Source organism: Centruroides vittatus, unplaced genomic scaffold (assembly GCF_030686945.1).
Source record: "Centruroides vittatus isolate TY-2023 unplaced genomic scaffold, ASM3068694v2 contig_863, whole genome shotgun sequence".
Classification (NCBI taxonomy): Eukaryota; Metazoa; Arthropoda; class Arachnida; order Scorpiones; family Buthidae; genus Centruroides; species Centruroides vittatus.
Window position 1 is genome coordinate 314,564 of NW_027122563.1, and position 20,735 is coordinate 335,298.

General features: G+C 27.9%; 1 protein-coding gene across 2 annotated transcripts in view; it reads left to right on the top strand.

Moving 5' to 3' along the window:
- cdm (importin-13-like protein cdm) overlaps window positions 1-20,735 on the top strand; it is a 63,253-nt gene that overhangs the window by 40,422 nt on the left and 2,096 nt on the right. Inside the window, exons 8-23 of one of the 2 annotated variants that reach the window (XM_067279296.1) lie at window positions 1,061-1,189; window positions 1,284-1,364; window positions 4,625-4,763; window positions 8,101-8,150; window positions 8,223-8,324; window positions 8,459-8,606; window positions 8,714-8,895; window positions 8,997-9,152; window positions 9,217-9,435; window positions 9,505-9,642; window positions 9,718-9,814; window positions 11,222-11,274; window positions 14,518-14,584; window positions 16,896-16,954; window positions 19,588-19,677; window positions 19,757-19,938. In XM_067279296.1, coding sequence (XP_067135397.1) covers window positions 1,061-1,189; window positions 1,284-1,364; window positions 4,625-4,763; window positions 8,101-8,150; window positions 8,223-8,324; window positions 8,459-8,606; window positions 8,714-8,895; window positions 8,997-9,152; window positions 9,217-9,435; window positions 9,505-9,642; window positions 9,718-9,814; window positions 11,222-11,274; window positions 14,518-14,584; window positions 16,896-16,954; window positions 19,588-19,677; window positions 19,757-19,938 — 1,892 coding nt within the window. The remainder of the gene's footprint in view (window positions 1-1,060; window positions 1,190-1,283; window positions 1,365-4,624; window positions 4,764-8,100; window positions 8,151-8,222; window positions 8,325-8,458; window positions 8,607-8,713; window positions 8,896-8,996; window positions 9,153-9,216; window positions 9,436-9,504; window positions 9,643-9,717; window positions 9,815-11,221; window positions 11,275-14,517; window positions 14,585-16,895; window positions 16,955-19,587; window positions 19,678-19,756; window positions 19,939-20,735) is intronic. The other variant, XM_067279297.1, reaches the window with a different exon arrangement.

Sequence of the window (20,735 nt, forward strand, 5' to 3'; positions counted from 1 at the left end):
GTTCCAAGTATTGCGATACCACCACATTTCATTCATCATTTTTACGAATGATTGCTTACCCACAGTTTAAAAAAAGTTAGTAACACTTTTTTTAGAGGCATTTAAAGAACATTTTTAGGTAAATGTTAAAAAAGATTAATAACACTTATCTAAAAATGTTTAAATAAACTATTAAATACAAAGATTAATGTATAAAAACAAAACACAGTGACAGTCTTAAGGGCTAAAGTCTGAAAGCAACAATGATGACACCTCGTTGATAGGAAAGCTAGGGCAAGGAAGAAAAAAATTGCACTATCAGTTTTTATTAAAGTAAAACAGATGAAAAGCACAAAACAAAATTAAAAATTTCAGTACTGTAAAATCCATGGACAAATTTGAGACAGCACACATTCTTGCTTGAGTAAAAAAAATATCAAACAACGGAGTTTGCACTTGAAGTTTTGTATGGAGAATATCTCAAATTCCTGAACTGTGTTAGAACAAAACCAGAAACAGTGTTGTACAGGGAATATCCCCAATTTCCAAACCATGTTAGAGCAAAACTGTGTTGTAGAAATGCCATGTTGTACAAAGGATACCTGTATATGCAATTATAATTATGAGCTATAATTTGAAAACATTTTAAAACATTTTATGTTAAAGATTCATTATGAACTATCTTTATAATAAAAAAAAAAACCTAATTATTATAAAATAAAATATTTAATGTTGAGTAATAAAGTATTGTGAATTGAATTATATATTCAGGTCATTAAAGAAGTTCAGTTATTGCTGTAATTTCTGATTTTTTTGTAATAAATTATACTTTATCAAAAAAAAAATACATATATAAATTCATATGAATAGATAAGAAATATTAAAAATTATTTAATATATATTTATCAATATAAAATTATGAAATTTATAATTGTTTATCTGTCATTAACTGTCATTTAATTTGTGCTTAAAAGCTAATTTTAGTTGTCTTAATTTTAATATAGTCCTATTTCACTAGTTACACATTTTTCAAATTATCAAGAATTTTTCTGTGGATTAAAATCATTGTTTATTTTTTCAGGATATCTGTTGCTGTATATATGGTTTGTTCATTGCTTTAGGAGAGACACATTCCAAGCTACTGTTAAATACAATTTTGGAGAGAGAAGAATATCGTGATACAATAATCAAATTAATTAGTTTAATATTAGTATGTTTAATAATTTTCTATAAAAGAAAAATATCTTTTATTAAATAATAATAATAATAATAATAATAATAATAATAACTTATTAATTTTGTAGCAATGTAGTCGTACACCTGGTCACTATCCAATTGATGAAATATGTAGTGAACAAACTTTTGGGTTTTGGTATACATTACAAGTAAGTTAAGTTTTTTGTAATAATAATAATTAGTTATAAATTTATATAAAATATCTGAAAATAATTTATGAATTAATTTTGTGTAAATATTAAGAATTTATTTAAATTTAATTTATTAATGCAGCTATTTCAAAATAAATATAATTTAAAATTATTATAAAACTACTGCATTAGAAAATAACTACAATAACTGGATGTGTTTTAGTTAACTCAACAAATCAGAAAATCCAGCAGTAAAACATTAAATGTAGGAAATGCTGGATAAAAGCAAATGTTTTCAATCACTTTCAGCAATCATCTTCAGGTTTACATTGAATGATCCACTTTCTTACAAAGTAGTGGCTTTCTGGACATTAATCAAAAGAGCCTTCACACATTCTTTTAGGGAACAGGAGGAAGAAACTAAATTACATTAAACAAATTGCAGAGCAGAATGGTTACCCCATAAAAATTATTAAGTGCTTAATTCATCAACAACATTTATTAATCAAGAAAAAAGCAAAAAAACTGGAGGAAAGATTTCAATATAGTTAACTATGTGAAACAATTCACTCCTGTTCATAGAGAAATAGCTAAGATCAGTAATTGTAAAATAGCACACAAAAAAATTCTACTATATATAAATTACTAAGGAATTCCAAGGATCCCAAAGACTTACAAACATACCAGGAGTGTATTCTTTCCCTTTGACTGATAACAGAATTGGAAAGAAATTAGAATACATTGGGATTACTTTATGTTCCCTAAATATATGAAAAAAAAAGAATATACGAAGTCAATTAGAAAAGGTCTTACAACAACAGCCTTAGCAGCACCTAGAATAATACACCACATACAAGCTAATGCATATTTAAAATATCTTGAGAAAACAGATATATACAAGTACAAAACTAATGAAAAAGCAGGGACCATTAATTACAAAAAAATTGACACACTATCATTTGCAAGAAAATCATTAATCAAAGTAATATAAAAACTAACTTTATATTATTATTATAAAATTTATTTTTATATATATAAATTAAAATATAAAAAATATATAAATCTTATTGGCTTCAAGAGTTGACTTCTCCACATACATGACAGCAACCAATTGGAAAATGTGTTCCATTTAATTTGAATTTGTAAAGACTATTCTATGCATTGTTCTATATTGTTTATTAATGTAAACCTGAAGATGATCATTGAAAGCAAATGAAAACATTTGTTTTTATCAAGCATTTCTTAAATTTGACATTTACTGCTGGATTTTCTGGTTTAGTGAGTGAACTAATAACCACAGTAAGTACAATTTTTAAGACATTTAAAATTAACATGTGATCTATTGGTTAAGATTAATAACATTGCTTGTTACCAGATGTTGAGTCTGATGATGCAAAAAGACTGTTTAAAATGCCTATTTACATGAAGATATAACAACTTCAACTAAAACTTATTACAATAAGGAAAATTTTATAAATGTATTTGAACTTTATATATTTTGGGACATGCCAATTCTGATAACAATATGTGTTTAAAATAGCACATAATGAATTTTTACTTGTGCTTCAGTATTTTTGATCTATTCATTCAATTTTATTATGAAATAATTGGAATAATTTTCTTATTTTAATATACTTTAATTAGTAATATATATACACACACTGTTGTATGAGGATGATTTTTAATATAGGGGCTAAAAACAAAAGTTGTAGTTTGCATAAGGACACCTGCCTAACTTTTTTCAGTATTGAAAAAAGTAACATTCCCAAAATTTGGAAATTTAGAGATTATCAAAGTTTGAGACAAAATTTTCTTAATTTTAAGCAAAATGCAAGATAATACAGTACTAAGCATTTAAAATTTACAGTTCATAATTTTCATGTTACAATGCCACAAGATGAACATAACAGTAATCACACAGTGGAATATTAATTATTATTGGTAAGCATTCTCTTCCTTGTTCTAGATTCTTGCTTTTTTAGAGCCTTGTCAACTCCTGTCATCTTTCCTAGCCATCCTTTTTCCCTCTGAGTCAGAAGAAATTTTCAATTTTTGATTTTGATCATGGACAGAAGTGCTATAAAAAAGCTCATTGAGGCTGTCACTGAAAGTACCTTCTTTTACAGTGTTTTGGATCTTTCTTTTTGTTCATTTTTCTTCATGGAAGATTTTTTCAAGAGATACAATTATGTGTTTCTGAAGACAACTAGGAATCCATGCTTTAACCTAAATTCCAGTGACAACTCTGGCAGCTGAAGTTGTACTTTCCCAAACAGTTTTCTTTTCAGTCAGATGCAAATGAAAAAATTAGCAATTATCTCTCACTTCAAATGTAGCTTATTTTCAGGTATTTCACATGATTGTTGTCTTATTAGCCAAATAGTCATTATTTTAAATGCAATAATAGCCATTTCTTCATAAAATAAAACCTGGAACCAGTTACACTTCAACCTCAGTTTATACTGAGTTTACTAGAAACTTATAAATTGGGAATATACAAAATTATGATCTAAAAGTCAGAATTTTTCATTTAGTCTTCACACAACAACTTATTGAGGATCATCCATGGTGTAATTGCACTCTTAGGCTGCTTGAACTCATTGTTCCAAGTTGCCTGAATTTATAGTCTAGGTCCTAGATTAGTCCATAATACTCAGCCTATTATAGAACATATGGCAACAACATTCTGCTCCTAATGCTATACTTATATAGGATTTCTGTTCCAACAGTGAGTGGTTCTATGCTTAGCATTGTGACATATTACAATTTTTCAAATAATGGTAGCAACCTTTAAATATTATTCCAAACAACCAAATTTTAACAAAGTTGTTTTTTCCATAATGGAATAGATTCAAAACATGTTTCATTTAACTTTAAAAACTTAAAAATAATGACCACTCTAATAAATAAGGCAAAAATACTCATGAATTTTTGTTCTTATTTTTTTTTTAATCAACAGATTTATTTGTTATATTATTATATAAGTTGACTTATTAAATTTTAACTTATGAAAGTGTCATTTTCTTTCATTTACTTGATAATTCAGTTTTTGTTGTAAATTGTTTAGTGCATGGTTTTCTGTTGAATATGAGATTGAGTGAATGTTTTAAATTTTTATGTTAATTGAATTCAAAAACTATAACAATTACATTCTTGAAAATATCAGGAGAAATAAAAGTAGAGAACAAAGAAAAATGACTGGATTCTACTGCTTTATTTTATGACTTTTAAAATATTTTAATTTTTTAAATATTTTTAATATAACTATTTTTTAATAGGATGAAATTGTTGCATCTGAACCAGCAAAATTTGAATCATACTTGAGATTATTTCATCCATTATTCCAATCTCTAGTAGATACTTACTTAATTAAAATTCAATATCCTACAGAAGATGCTTATCAACAATGGCATAATGGTAAGTTAATTTTAAATAGTTTCATGTATAAAAAAAAAGATAAATATAATGAACAAACTAGCCATATTTAAGAACTTACAAGTAAACTTGTTTAATTATTTTTTTATTCCTGTATCTGAATAATATAATCAGCTAACCAGGTACAATCAATCAAGAATAATCAATTTCTCTATTATCTTTAATAATAATTTTATTTAACCTATATTCTATATTTATTATACTTGTCTAGTATAAAAAACTTTTTTTTAATTTTTTGTTTTGAACAGTGTTGTTCATTATAAGACGTTAATCCGTTGCGAACTTTTTTATTATTATTTATTCAAAAATACTTAGAGAAATTAAAGTTTTTGTTTTAATTAATTGTTTTATGAAAGATAAAAATACTAGGAAAAAAATCACTATCATTAATTTTTAGCAAAAATTTTCCACAATTCAATATCATCATTTAATTTTCATTATGTTTTCAATCATTAAAAACTATTTATATAATGTTTATATAATTATATATGTATATAAATATATATGCAGATCCTTCATCATTTCTGTAACTGTTTTTTGATATTTCTCTGTTTTTAGATGTGTATTCTCTTGCTATGCAACATAGAAAATGCAGGCTATAGAAAACCTTTGTTTGGTCATTTCAAATCTTGTAGAATACAAAAAATTTATTACAGCATGTCATAAATAATAATTTTAAAATTATATTTATATTATATTTATGAATATGTTTATTTAGTGTAGGGTCTGCTTGTTATAATCAGTTATTGTTATCAGTCATTTAATATTAAAATAATAATGACCAATCGAACAATTTTGGGTTATTTAATATTATCAAAATTAGCAGATCCCAAAACAAAAGTTAAAATACACTTATAGAACTTTCTTTATTACATGTAATATGAATTTGGTTACTTGTCATTATCTTTAGGTAAATAGGAATTTCTAATCTGTCTTTTTACTCTATCAGTCTCAGCATATGGTTGATAACATGCAATTGTTATCAGCCATATTATGCTTTAAATGCTAATCATTAATTGATTTAATTGTTGTTTGCTTATAGTACTATAGTTGAAATTGTTTGCATTTTGTACTTCAATTATATGCCACAGTAGTAGTAGTAGTAGTAGACCAAAATTGGATCAATTACATATTAATTAATAGGTCTTTAATTTATGCATATTTTAATTGTTTTAAAATGTCCTTTTAATGTTAGATTCAAGAAAATTGGAATTTTCATTAACAATAGTCTTATTTACTTACCCTGTTTATTATTATCAGTCATTGTTATCAGTATGTAAAAGTTCCAAAGTAATAACTAAAGTAACCAGAATTAAATGAAAATTTTAAGTGCTTATTATGTAGTAATATTCATGAAAATATGCAAAATATACATTTTTTTTGTTAAATTATATTTTTCAGTATTTTGAGAAATGAGCAATATAAAAATACAAAACTTATTTTTATTTATTTCCTTTTAATTTATATATATAATTTGACCAAAATTTGTTGATTTTTGATTTTACTTTCCTAAGAATAGTTTACATTAAAAATTTATGCATTCTGGTCAATTTCCTCAGACATAGAGTATTTTTAACTCACTGTGTTGGCAATATACAGTGTGTTGAAATTCACTTTTAAATATTGCGAATACTTAACTGATACTTATTTCTAGACTCTTGAACCTAGAAACAAAAAATATTTCTGCCATTCATATATTCTCTTTCGACAAGATAATTTTATAGTAAGCAATTTCAATATTTAGAATTTCTTGCTGTGCAAAACAATTCAATTCTTTAGGTGGTTTTGTAAATTATACAGGATTTTCACATAATGGATACATTACAATTACATTAACATTACAAATTACATACATGCTGAAATTTTGGTGTAGATCCAGAAAAAATAGAAAATATTTAAGATAAATTGATACAGAAATTTAAATTCTGCAGTATTGATATGAAGAAACAATGTTTTTTTCCTCTTCACCAGTGTAAGCTGGGGGAGAGTTTTTGTTTAAGCAATTGTTTGTATTCTATTTTATTGTTCAGAACATTTTAGCAAATCAATATTTCGTAATAAAATCAAATTAATGTGAATATGTATATGCAAAATTTTTTTAAAAATGTATATAAATTTATGCAAAAATGTACAATTTATGAAAAACATGTTTTTCTTATTAACTTAGCTATTAATTGTACTTTCTCAAAAGGAATATCTAACCATATTGTAGGTAATGATGGGATACATCAACAAATATCCAAAATCTGCATTTTATGCAATTTTATCTTCAGTGATTACGATAAACAGATTGTATTGTATATTGATAAAAATGGTAAATATTTATGATGAAGTAAAATTTACACATATGTATATTTCATTTCTTGACCTTTTTTAACTACCATATATTTCTGCAGATAAGACAATAGTTGAATCATAAAAAAAAGGCCCCCAAAATCCAGGGTCATCTTATAGGACAGATACAAAAAAATTAGATTGAAATTTATATAAATTAAAACCATTATAGTAAAACAGACAAACCATAATTATTTACTAGTAGAGAGAGGAGTATGTCCACAAAATAGAATAACCCATACGACGTTTTTATGAATAGTCAAGGACATTACCCGAATGCCTGAATCAGAGCAAACGTTTGCAACAATAGCAAGGCAGAAAATAAAATTCGTTTATTCAAAAAATTACAAATAGGACATAATTCCGTATATGCTATACAGTATTATTATCCAGATGATGATCACTGATCTAAACTAAATTCATTGGCCATTGATAGTTTTGGAGGTCGTCTTATAAGACGGATATATGCTAAAACTATAAAACTTTGCCAAAAATTTATACCTTGTCTTATCTGAAGGTTATCTTATCTGCAGAAATATACAGTATTTTTTATGGATTTAAATAATCCTTTATACTCAAAATTTTTAACACTTTAAAGTTCTTGGAAAGTCTTTATGAAGAATTCATAAGCAGTTTTCCAAAAGAAAAATGAATACATAATTAATATTTAAAAAAAAAAAACGGAAATATTAGAGAAAAGATTTCTAATATACAGTGAAATTTAACACAGAAAATTGTTTTATTCTGAAGAATGTTTTCCTTGTAGGCAGATTTCTGTTTTATTGAAGTTCTGTTGAGAGAGGTTTTACTGCATAAACAAACTAGAGAAGTGTCTTGTTTGTGTGCTTATTTGACATCAATGTGTTTGCATTATAACTGTATAGTAGATATTATTATTTAAGACATTTTTCTATAATACATATTAATATTTTATATAATGGTGCATTTTAATATGTACTAATTATTAAATAAATAATTTTTTTAGATGAAAAAGAGTCATTTAGGTGTTACCGTCAGGATGTTGGTGATTCTTTTGTAAGTGAGATTTGTAAAGTCTGTTTTATTTTATATATACATATTTATGTTAAGTAAATATATTTTATGTAGATGTACTGTTATAATATCTTGCGTGAATCAATGCTAGCTAATCTCATGGCTCATTTGAGTGTTGCTGTCAACAGAGCATCAGTTAATTCTTCTGATTGGCAAGTAAGATCTTTGTTTTATTACATATTTGAAATATTTGATTTGATGAATACTTGTGTGTGTGTGTGTGTGTGTGTGTGTGTGTGTATAGCAAAATTGTATATATATTCATATAACATTAAATTTTATGTTTCCAGTATTTAGAATCTTGTCTATATGCATTTCAAGCAATTGCAGAAAGTGTTGACTCAGAAGAAAAATATTATTTACCACAATTTTTTTCTAATTTACCAAAAATATTACTTCAAAATGTTCAAGTTATATCAACGACAATGGATGCAATAGGTAATTTTCCCAATGAAAAAGATTATAACTAATACTTTAAAAAAAGAGTTTTAGTTTAGTGTTTTAATTTTTAAATTATTGTTTTTTTTTATTTTTTAACTTTAAAGGATCTTATGCTGAATGGATTAATGTTCATCCAGAAGTTTTAGAGCATGTAGTACCAATACTAATGATGGGAATTCAAAATACTGATGTATCACCAGCTTCTACAATGGCTTTGAAAGACATTACACGTGATTGTCAACCTAGTCTAGCACCATTTGCAGAGCAAATTCTTTCTACTAGTCAAGTAATCAAAATTTATTGTAAATCATAAAATTTTATTATAAATATATATTTATTATTTTGTTATTTGAAAATGAAATGTTATATTACATAAATTTTATGTAGGAAGCATTATCAAATTTGAAATCTCGGGAACGTATTAGACTTATGAGTACTATTGGTCAAGTTCTTTCTATCATGTCTTTGGATTATATTATGTCTTATTTGGAGACATTATTAACACCAATAATACATCAGTTACAGCAAACTTTAACAGAACAGGTAAATGCATATTTAAAAATTTCATTAATAGAATATTTGTTTGTAATTCAAGTTTTTTTTCTAGCAGTCTTCCACTTCAAAAACAACTATTATTCTCAATTTAAATATTTTATCTATGTTATTTTCTACCCTTGATATTCGTCCAAAAGACGATACACAAACAAACAAAACTTTGGAAAACAAAAAAGATCTACCACAACCAGTTTTTCTTGTTTTAAAGCAAGTTATGCCTTTATTAATGACTATAGCATCTAATTGGATGTCAGATGAACATATTACAGAGGTAATATTAAATTTTAATACTTAAAATGTGTTAATGAATTTATTAATATTTCTTTTAAAACTCTATTAGGCATTGTGCGATACATTAAAAAGAGCAACATCAACTTTATTAGAAGAATGTCAGCCATTGATAGATGATATTTTACAGTTACTGCTTCATATTTATCAGTTTTGCCCTCATAATTCAGTATTAGATGTGAGCAAACAGGTAGGTTGGATATCTGTTAACATTAAATACATATTTTTTCAAAAATATTTGATTATTTCATATTTTAAATAATAGATGATGATGTTATTTGGACAAGATAAAGAGAGAAAAGCTAAACTTATGTCATTTTTTGCTCAAATTTGTGCACAGTCAATCAGTTTATTTCGGACAAGTAAGTTTTTTTTAATCTTTAAAAAATTGTTTATAAAAATATTGAATATTATTACTTTATTTGAAATAAATATTAAATAAATAAATAAATAAATAAATAATAAAATTAATGTGTTGTTGGGATGCAGTGTCTTTTTTATTTGTTAGCTTTTCAGCACTTATTTAGTATATGAAATTTTTGATTGTAAATCTCTTTTAAAAAAATAGCATATTTTTTTTAAACTATATTCACATATAAAAGACTTTTTTTGAAGAAGTAATTCTCTATATTATTATGAAGGTAATGAGATGAAAAATTACTTTCTTCACAAAAATTAGTTTATTGACAAAATTTTGTTCTGGGATGTTCAATAATTTGACAGCCTATCTTATCTTCAAGATTTATCAAACATTCTTTTAAAAAATGGCTGATAAATTTAAACATTAAGAAATATGTAGAAAAGACTAAAATGTCTTGATTTTTGCCATGTTAAATCACCAGAAACAACAGTCTTCCACTGCAGAGAGAACCTTTTAATAGAGGCTATGCCTCTGCAAAATTATGTAAAAACAGTTTAAAAATAGCCTCTAATAAAAAGTCACTTCTGCAATGGAAAACTGTTGTTCCTGGCAAAAAATCAAGACATTTTAGTCTTTTCTACATATTTTTTAATTATTACAGATGGTCTAAGAAATATCTTAAAATTGTTTATTGAATAATATATTTCTAAAACTGAGTTCATGCACTGGTATTTTCTACAAGATAAACCTATTAGTTTAAGTGTAGATTATAAGATATATGAATCAATGTTGACACTACTAAAATTTTAATATCAGAAGAAATTAGATATATACAATTACAAACAGAAGGGAAAGTTAATTGTTAGTTTTAAACAAAAATAACATATTCATTTATGAAATAGAAGTAAATGTCAATTGTCACTTACTTCCACTTTCATTTTAAAGTTTCTTAAAAAGCAAAGAGCATGGGGTTTGACTATTATTTGGGTAATTACTTAGGTATTATGATGTAGTTAATGTTAGCAACCTCTATTTTGAATTTTAAAAATTAAGTATAAATAAAAATTAATTTCATGCAATTTTTTTAAAAAGATCTTTTTTCAGTCTTTAGAAATTTAATTGCATTATACAAGTTATCTTTTTTATTATCTAAATACTCAAGATAAACTGCTGCTTTATGCTTGATTGCAAATATATCATTATTAACAGGAAATAACAAAATATTTTACATAAATAATAATATTTTATGTTGAAATACAAGCACACATTACTATATAATATGCATACTTTAGAAGTATGTAATTAAATTACTTATTACTAAGCACTCAAAACTTTGCATATGTTGTTAATATCTTTTTCTACTATTCAGAGAAGTATAAATCAAAATTTTAAAAATATGTATTTTCAGATTTAAGAGAAAATACAACAGTTGTAGAAATTTTATTTGAAATGCTAACTCAGGTAAGACTTGATTTGTTAATTGGTTATTAAAAAAAAAATAACTCTTTAGAAGTATAAAGGCATATAAATTTATATTGGATCATATTTGGATGATGGAAAATCTAATAATAATTACAGGCCTCAGAGTCACTCACCTTTTTGAAGTATCTTCACTTTTCTCATATTTCAGGTCATTTTCTCACTTTTTTGGTCATTTCCACGTACTTAATTAAGATGTGGGAGCAATCAAAAATAATTTTAAGGCCAAACGATTGCTAAATTATCAGACTATCAGACTAGAATTTTCTGGAAGAAAATACTAGGCTCTGAGTGGGATTCAAAACTGCCTCTGCCACTCAGTGTTGTTAGATTATAGGAAACAAAATTTCTTTCAAATATGTAAAAAGTCTTTCATGCACTTAAAAAAAATCCCTCTCATTACAAATTCAGAAGCCAATGTTGAGTAAAGTTATGTACTCATGCCATAGTGTCATTATTAGCCAAAAATCTAGTTCTTCGGAGTTGCATTTCTTTCTATGGGGATTGAAAATAAGTATTCTAAGCATCCCTACATTTTTGGCTGTTTTCTAAGAAAACCCCTAAAATCCTTTTGTAGGGGAAAACACACTATGCCAAGGGATTAATCTCTCAAGCTGACAATACTGCTGCTGCTTCTAAATTTAAAATATATTAAAATTATTAAAATTAACACGAGATAGTGGCATAACCTCCTACCTCTAGACGAATTATTTTGTTTTTGATCATTTAATTGTCTTTGTTATAGTTTAATAATTTGGCAGATTATGGAGTTGTCATTTACGAGAATATTTTTTACTTTATTTATCTTTAAATAATTTCATAAACTTGAGTTTAAATAGAATAGAGTTATTTTAATGATTTCATTGCATATTGTTGACATCTAATCACATCTATATATTCCTAAATGTATGTTTAAATTGACTACAAGTATAATTATTTCATGTAGTAAGTTTTATTTTCATAAAATGCGTGATTAAATTATTTGTGAAATATCCATTTTTTAATCTCTTCTCTTATGCTGATTATAAGTGTGCATTAATTAAGACTAAAAAAGTAAATGAAAATGTAAATTCATATTTACACATAAAATTTACCAAATAAAAGATTTGAAGTGTTGTGAAAAGTATAACACATAATTGCTATTGTTGCACTTTTGAAAATTCAAATTTGTCAACATGTATAAGCTATTGATGCTGGGAAGTGATGGACCTAACATAAATAAGATGATCTGTCAGCTCATGAATGAAGAATTGACTGTACTTCATCAGAAGAAACTTGTGGATATATTTGATTTTGCAATGTGTACATTTTACACAATGTATTTCAAAAAGGTCTTTCAAAGCTTGATGAAGGCGGTTTTGATCTAATAGTGTTGATACACAATTTTTCAGTTATTGGCCAGCAAGATGGGAAAATTTTTCTAAAATTTAGGTTAAGTTTAATTTGACAAAGTTTCATTTTATTATGCCCTGTCCAACACAGTGATTGACCATTGAGAATGCAGTCAGGTGCCTTCTTCAGCAATGCAAAGCCCTTATATATTACTTTTTCACATTTATTCCACAGAAAATACCAGGCATCATTACTCTTTCCTATCAAGGAGCTGCCACACTTTTAAAAAAGACTGGTATAAAAGCAGAATTGTATTTAATCTGCTCTAGTGCACAAGTATTTACAAGTTTCATAAGAACATTTCAGAAAGAACAGCCATTAATTCTTTTAATTTATAATGGAATAAAAATTCTTTTATACTGGGGAGTGTGTGCAAAGCCTCATCCATCAAATTTGGAACTATAAAGGATTTTGTTAAAACAGATTAAAAATGTTTACAAGTAGAACAATATGTGCCAACTGTTTGGCATGATCTTTGTGAAGCGACTGCCCTGAAAGGAAGACCAGCTTATGCATGTATTGGCAGGGAACCAAAATTCTGTTGAATTGTGAGCATTTTTAATCTGTTTTAACAAAATCTTTTCTTTTAAATCTATGCTAAAAACTTCACTTTATTAGTAAAGTTTTGTTTTATGTTTTAAATATGAGTTGTACCAGAAAGATATGATTTCTTCTTGGTATCACAGAGTTTTCGACAAGGGACAGTCTCTCCAATGCAAGACTGGAACTATAATACAGGACATATTGAACAAAAAAAATTTTCTTCCAATAAAAGACGCTCAAGGCAAACTAACAGGCCTGAGTGAACAAATTCATTTGGAATTCCTGCAAAATGTATAAGAGTATTTTCTTGCAGCTTGCTACTATATATTTGAAAATGCACCATTATTATTATTTGATAGTACAAGGAAGGCCCTGTATGTACGGGCAATAAATGAACCAAACAAAAAAATATTACAATCACACATAATAGTATAAGAATACAATTACAGTATCTTCTACCAGAGACACGTGACAATCAATCTATAAACAAAAAGAGGTACAAAATTATTCACATCACATCCTTTCTAAAGTCAATAAATGTTACCCCAAAAAACAAAATGACAAATAACAAATAAACACACAAAACAAGAAAGTGGCAGCGATTGGTCGACACATATAATACTAAAACTAATAATAAAACAAAGTAAATTAAACAAATACCTGAAAAATATTAAAGTGTTAATTAATAACCGCCCAAAAGCACCGACCATAAACGCTACCAACTAGCCAACACCCAGATGTCCTCTTAAATACTGTAATCACACCACCTGTTGGACAAACTTCTGAAAAAGGAAAGAATAAAAAATAGCTTATTCTAATCAAATCTACCCTGTTGATATTTTATCTTAGTAATAAACCTATAAATACAGTAATATTTGTTATGGTCTTACAACAGTTGCCTATATGATTGAATTGACAAGTAATCTTCTCCAAAGCACTTTTGTCTATCTGCAGTTAAAACTTTACATTCAGCTACCACATGGTAAGCATCAAAATTGACGCAAGAATCACAGAACTCACAATACTCGATACACGGAGAACTCATTTGTCTAAATGTATTACATCAAACATGTAGCACTGTTTGTATCATAGAAAATGGTCTTTCCATAGAAAGAATTATTTTTATTATAAAATGTTAATTAAGTGCTTTAATGAAAATTTTCATGTTACCATAAGTTACTGAAATCAAAAGAAATTTTGATATATAATAATAAAATTTCTATTTATCATTTTTATAGTACATTGTTTTGTTATTATTTGAAAGATAATATAAATAAAAAAATTTTTCAGGTTGTCAAAAAAATTCCATATTTTTTGGAAAATGAAGATGTTGATCTTGCAGCTTTATTTCAATGCAGTAAGTGCAAATGTGAAATATATTTATATAAAAATTAAGAACCAGAAATAGAAAAATTGAGACTTACCATTAAGTACAAATTAAGTATTTAAATTAACAATTTGTATATGTTATGGACAAAGTGATTAATACGGGCATTATGAATAATATTTGTATTAATCATTTTGGCCATAATGACCAGGCATTATGAATAATGACCAATAAAATCGGGCATTGTAATAAATTTCAATAATTTATCAAATTGACCAGTCATTATGAATACTGCTATCATCTAGTCGGGCAAAGTGATAATTATACGTTGAGGAGTGATCATCCAACATACACTAGCCAATCAGTGCACTCATCTGAGTTGCTTGTGCTTATTGCATTTAGTACCAAATTTGGCAACAGTCACAATTGTTTGTGCTCTCGATGGATTCCTCCCAAAAGGGAGCTGCCGGCAGGCCGCATATTGTTTAACGTTACTAGTTATTTATTCATGGTAGTTCTTGAACACACAAAACAATAACTAGTATGTATCAATATCTAGCAACATTAAACAATCTGCGGCCTGCCGGCAGCTCCCCTCCAGGAAGAATCTGTCGGGAGCACAAACAGTTGCCACCACCGCCATGATGGTGCACATAGGTAAATTTTCCATTTAATTAATATAGTTAATAGTACTTAGTTTTAAAAGATTACATGTTCTTTTTAAAATACTTTGAAATAATTCACAAAAAATAAATATTTCTAAACAAAATAAGTGGAGGTTTTTTAATCAAATGTCACACAATTTAAAATTTGATACTAAATGTGATATGCATGTGCAACTCAGAGTGCCGATTGGCTAGCATATGTTGGATGATCACTTCTCAACGTATTATCATCACTTTGCCCGACTAGGTGATAGCAATATCCATAATGACCAGTCAATTTGATAAATTAATCAATATTTATCACACTGTGCGCTCCAAGTGATTAATCAGGCATTATGAATAATGCCTGATTAATCACTTTGACCATAAAAAATATATATATATTACAGTTTATATTTATAAATACATATACAGTAGAGAGTGGTTAATCTGAATCAATTGGGCACTCGGGTTGTTTGGATAAGTGATTTGTTCGGATAACCGATTATGTATGAAAAAATATATTAACCTGTCTGATGTTCAAATTTTTCTCCGTTGCGTGTCGCTTCGTGTTGAATTTTCGTCGATTTTAAGCCTAACGAAAATTTTTATAATAATAATCGAGGCTATCATATCGTTAAAAATTATTTTTTCATTTTGTACAAACAAAATAAATATATTGAAGAATATAAAAACATGAAAATTATACTTTAGAAGTAAATCTAGTATCAAAAACGTTTGATTCAGCACGACACAGTCCGACTGAAAATCGTTCTGATTACCGGGGTTCAGATCAACGACTCTCTACTGCAGGAGTCCCCAACCTTTTTGTACCTAAGAGCACATTCTAGAATACCGGCCGGACGGCGGGCACCATTTATTTTTTCAAGGTGAACTTATACTTGGACATAGTTAATAATACATACACATAATGTACAGAAAATATTTAATTCCAAAAATGTAATAAAACATACACAAGACTATTAACAATAATTTTTACAAAACAAGTAATTACTAAACAATGCATACAAAATCTACAGAGTATAAAAATTCTTTATAAAAAATATAAATCTGAAAGTAAATGTGATTTTTGGCATTGCATTTCATTGGCCATTGCTTCGTAATTAGGAGAGTATGATGATGATCCTGTTCGTAAGCAATCATCAAGGTGTTCATCTGTACTTTGATTTTATGATATTTAGAACGGACCGGTTTATTTCATTTCAGGTATGGGAAATTTGGTTGGTTAAGATTTGGCGGAGGGGAAAAAGAGATCGGTCGCATTTCACTTTGTGCTTTTATCTGTGTTGGACGCCATTTCTACTTTTGAGTGGTTAATCATTAAAAACGAAAAAACTTTTACATAGCATTTTATTGAAAACCGAAATATTTTTATTTTTATCGTGGTCTCACAGCGGCGGGCACACGTAAAACGATCGGCGGGCACTATGGTGCCCGCGGGCATAGGGTTGGGGACCACTGCTCTACTGTATATCAATGATAGTCTGTATAATGATAATTTTTATTTAATGAATTTTAATGACTTTGACTTAATGGTTTTATTATATAGAAATTTAATATAATTTACATTAATATATAATGTGAATTTTAAAATAGTATTAAGTGAAATAAATACATTGTAATAGTTTATAACAATATTAATTCAAAATTATTTCATTTTATTCATTATTTGATAGGTATAGTTGCATTGTGTTTACCAGAGAAACCAACAGTTAAAGCAGCTTCTTCATTTATTGTAAGTATTTAATCATCATCATAAATTCTTAGATAAAATTTTCATTTATAAATGAATTTTCTTTTTAGTATAAAAGTTTTATATTAATATATAGATTACTATATTATCAATTATTTTATTTCAAAAAGAATATATTCTGGTTTAGTATCTTAAAAAGGAATATAAAATGAAAACATTTTATGTAATATTAAACATTTTTCTATTTTTGGTAACTAATAGTTTTGACTACTTTTATGAAAACAAAGCAACTATAGATATCCCCATATAACACAGTAATTACATTCTGAAAAAGTGCCATGTTATGCAAATCCAATGATGTACAAAACATAGGTTCCAAAAGTTAGCAGAATTATACTATTCTTTTTCATAATTAAGAAAAATATGTTTATTAAAGCAATCAATAATTAACTAACAGTCACAATCAAAATTATTGCATGTTAATATTAATTTTTTCTTCACTGCTAAACACTGTTAAATGAAGATGTTTTTCTTTTTTGGTTATAATATTGTTATCTTCTGAGCTTTCCTGTTGACCTTAATCTGAATATCAACATTTTGATTTTTCTTTACTTTTTTCATAAAATCTTATATTTTCATTTGCTTGTGTTTGCCTAAGAGATCTTAAAAAATTTATTCTTTTTATATAATAATTTTTAATTTAATTGATAGGAACAAAACACAGCAACAGTCTTTCAGGTTCATTTAGAGCAATGTTTTCAATCTTTTTCTCATTGCAAACTGTTAAAATTATGAAAAGAGAATGAAGAAGAAAAATTGTACAATCTGTTTTCATCAAAGAAAACAAAACAAAAGGCATGAAACAGCATTTAAAATTTCAATATTTAAAATCCATGAGCAAATAGGATGTTTGCTTGAATAAAACAAATATCAACTTGTGGTGTTTGCACTTAAAAATTGTGACATTTTATATGGGAATGTTTCCAATTCTTGAAATGTGTTGTATCGAGGATTTCTCCAATTCTCAAACTATGTTAGAGCAAAATTATGTTGTGGGAATGTCCTGTTGTATGAGAGTACCTGTATATGATTAACTAATAATTAAACTACATTATCTTTTATACTAGTTAACTATGTAGTTAATGTCCATCATTAGAAGTTTCACAGATTAAATTGCTTTGTTGATGTATGTTCAAATCATACTAACAATGTATAATACACACATTGCCATAAAAATTAGCACATCAAGGAGTTGTCGGAATCAAACAAAATTGTACATGTGTGAATGTATAAGTGATATAAGTGATTAGAAAATGAAAGCAAAAGAATTATTTATAGCAGGAAAAACTACAAATGAAAGGTTCTAGTACCCTGTTGGACCACCTCTAGCATAAATACACAATGTGATGTGGATGAGCATGGAGGCATACAGGTGCCGTTTGGTGTCTTCTAGTTTGGCCAAACTCACTGTCTAACTTGGTGACCCAGGTGATCCCAGACATGTTCAATCGGTGACAAATTGGGACTGGGAATACCAGGGAAATGTGGCAATGTGGCAGAGCAATTCTATAACACCCTTGCTGGGTGCAGTCAAGCATTATCCTGTTGGCTCTTGGGAGTCCTGTCACAAGAGGCAACACATGACTGCAGGATGTCACTAACATATCAGTCTGCTATCGTGGTTCCTTGGATCACTCCTAGAGGAAAGAGATCTACCACAGCTGTCATATGTGATGGCATCCCAGACCATCACAACAGCTATGGAGTGGTGTGCTGCTGTATAGCATAGGCTTCCAGACACAAACAAGGCTGTTGTCAGTGCCCAAACTGAATGTGAATTTGTCATTGTAGACAACCTGGTTCCATTTTGTTGCAATCAAATTCCATTGGGAGCAATACCACTCCAAACAGAAGCAATGGTGGGTGGTATCAATGGCAGCACATGTAATGGCTACTACAATAGAAAATGTTCTTCACCCAGGTGTCTCAAAATGGTACAGACAGACACAGGCCTGTAATGATGGCACCACCTGTGTTTAGATGGTAGACAGGTAGAATGATGTGGTTGGCCGTATACATGCTTGTCAGAGGTCCAGGCAATTCTTTTCGACTAGTGGTCTGCTGAAGGCATCCTGAGCCTGGGCGCCGTGTTTGCAAGCTCTCTCTCATTCATTGATACCAACACCTCCTCATAGTATTGTCAGCATGGTTTATGTGGTGAGCTATTTGGCAAGATGATCGTCCAGCTTTTCTCAACTCAATGATCCTTCTGCTCTCAAATTTGGTTAGGTGTTCATATGGTCTTTGATTGCCACAAAAGGCATCTCTAGTGATACAGCATCCCCCTGCAACAGGTTAATTACAGACAGGATGTCTTTAATGCATTTTTGTATAGGCCAAGGGGTATGCACTTTAACATCTTCTGCTACATTATGTGATGTGCCATCACACTATAACTAATCTTTTCTGCTTGAGACTTATTGCATGCCAAGTTTTGCACTGGTATGACAACTCCTCCTTGGTGTGCTAAGTTTTATGACAATTAGTGTATAATTCCTTACACAGTGTGTGTGTGTGTGTGTGTACACTAATACTTTTAAGATATGTATACTTTGATTTCTAAAGTAGTCAGGTCTTTCAAGTGTTTTATAATCTTCATAATTTTTTTCCATTAGGCTGAATTTATTAATCGTAGCAGAGAAATATCAGCTATGCTGAATGTTGTAAATAATCATGGTGAATTTCTAGTTGGACAAGTGTTAAAAGTATATACTACATTTACTAATAATTATTTTTCTAATCAATTTTATTTGTTTAAAAAATTTTTTTAAATTAAATAAATAGGTAATTGGTGGGGAAGCTCCCAGATCTATGGTAGAACATATGCCTGATATATTAATGGCTTTAAATAAAAAGTATTTTGATAACTTGTGTCGCTGGATGTCAACTTTCTTACAGCAACAAGATTTTCCTTCTCAACATGTATCTCCTGTCCAAAAAGAACATTTTACTCGTATGGTATTAAGGTAAGATTTTGCTTGAATCAATGTAAAAATTTATATATTGGTTTAGACATATACAACTGTAGGTGGAAAATACAGTTTCTTTGACACATACAATGAATCAGTTACAGATAAACAAACATTAAGCCATTTAATTTAAAATATCTATAAACTAATTGATAGATTTTAGTGAAATTTGGTACAAAGAAAGTTAAAAATTTTATAAATAATGCAAAACTTGTAACAGTACAGTAGAGAGTCGTTAATCGGAACACTGGTAATCGGAATCGCCGGTAATCAGCACGATTTTCAGTCGGACTGTGTCGTGCTGAATCGAACGTTTTTGATACTAAATTTACTTCTAAAGTATAATTTTCATGTTTTTATATTCTTCAATATATTTATTTTGTTTGTACAAAATGAAAAAATAATTTTTAACGATACGATAGCCTCGATTATTATTATAAAAATTTTCGTTAGGCTTAAAATCGACAAAAATTCAACACGAAGTGACACGCAATGGAGAAAAATTTGAACATCAGACAGGTTAATGTATTTTTTCGTACATAATGGGTAATCGGAACAAATAACTAATCGGAACAACTCCAGTCCCCAATTGATTCCGATTTTCGACTCTCTACTGTATTTATTAAATATTTATGGAATTTGAATATAAATTGATAAAAGTATCCTGAACAGAAATTTAGAACCAACTACTTGACACCTAAATGCAAATCCCAGCATATAATGAACAAATAAAATTTAATGTTCAAACGTTTTCAGCCGTCTTTCAGAGGCCCTCATCAGGAATGAATGCACGA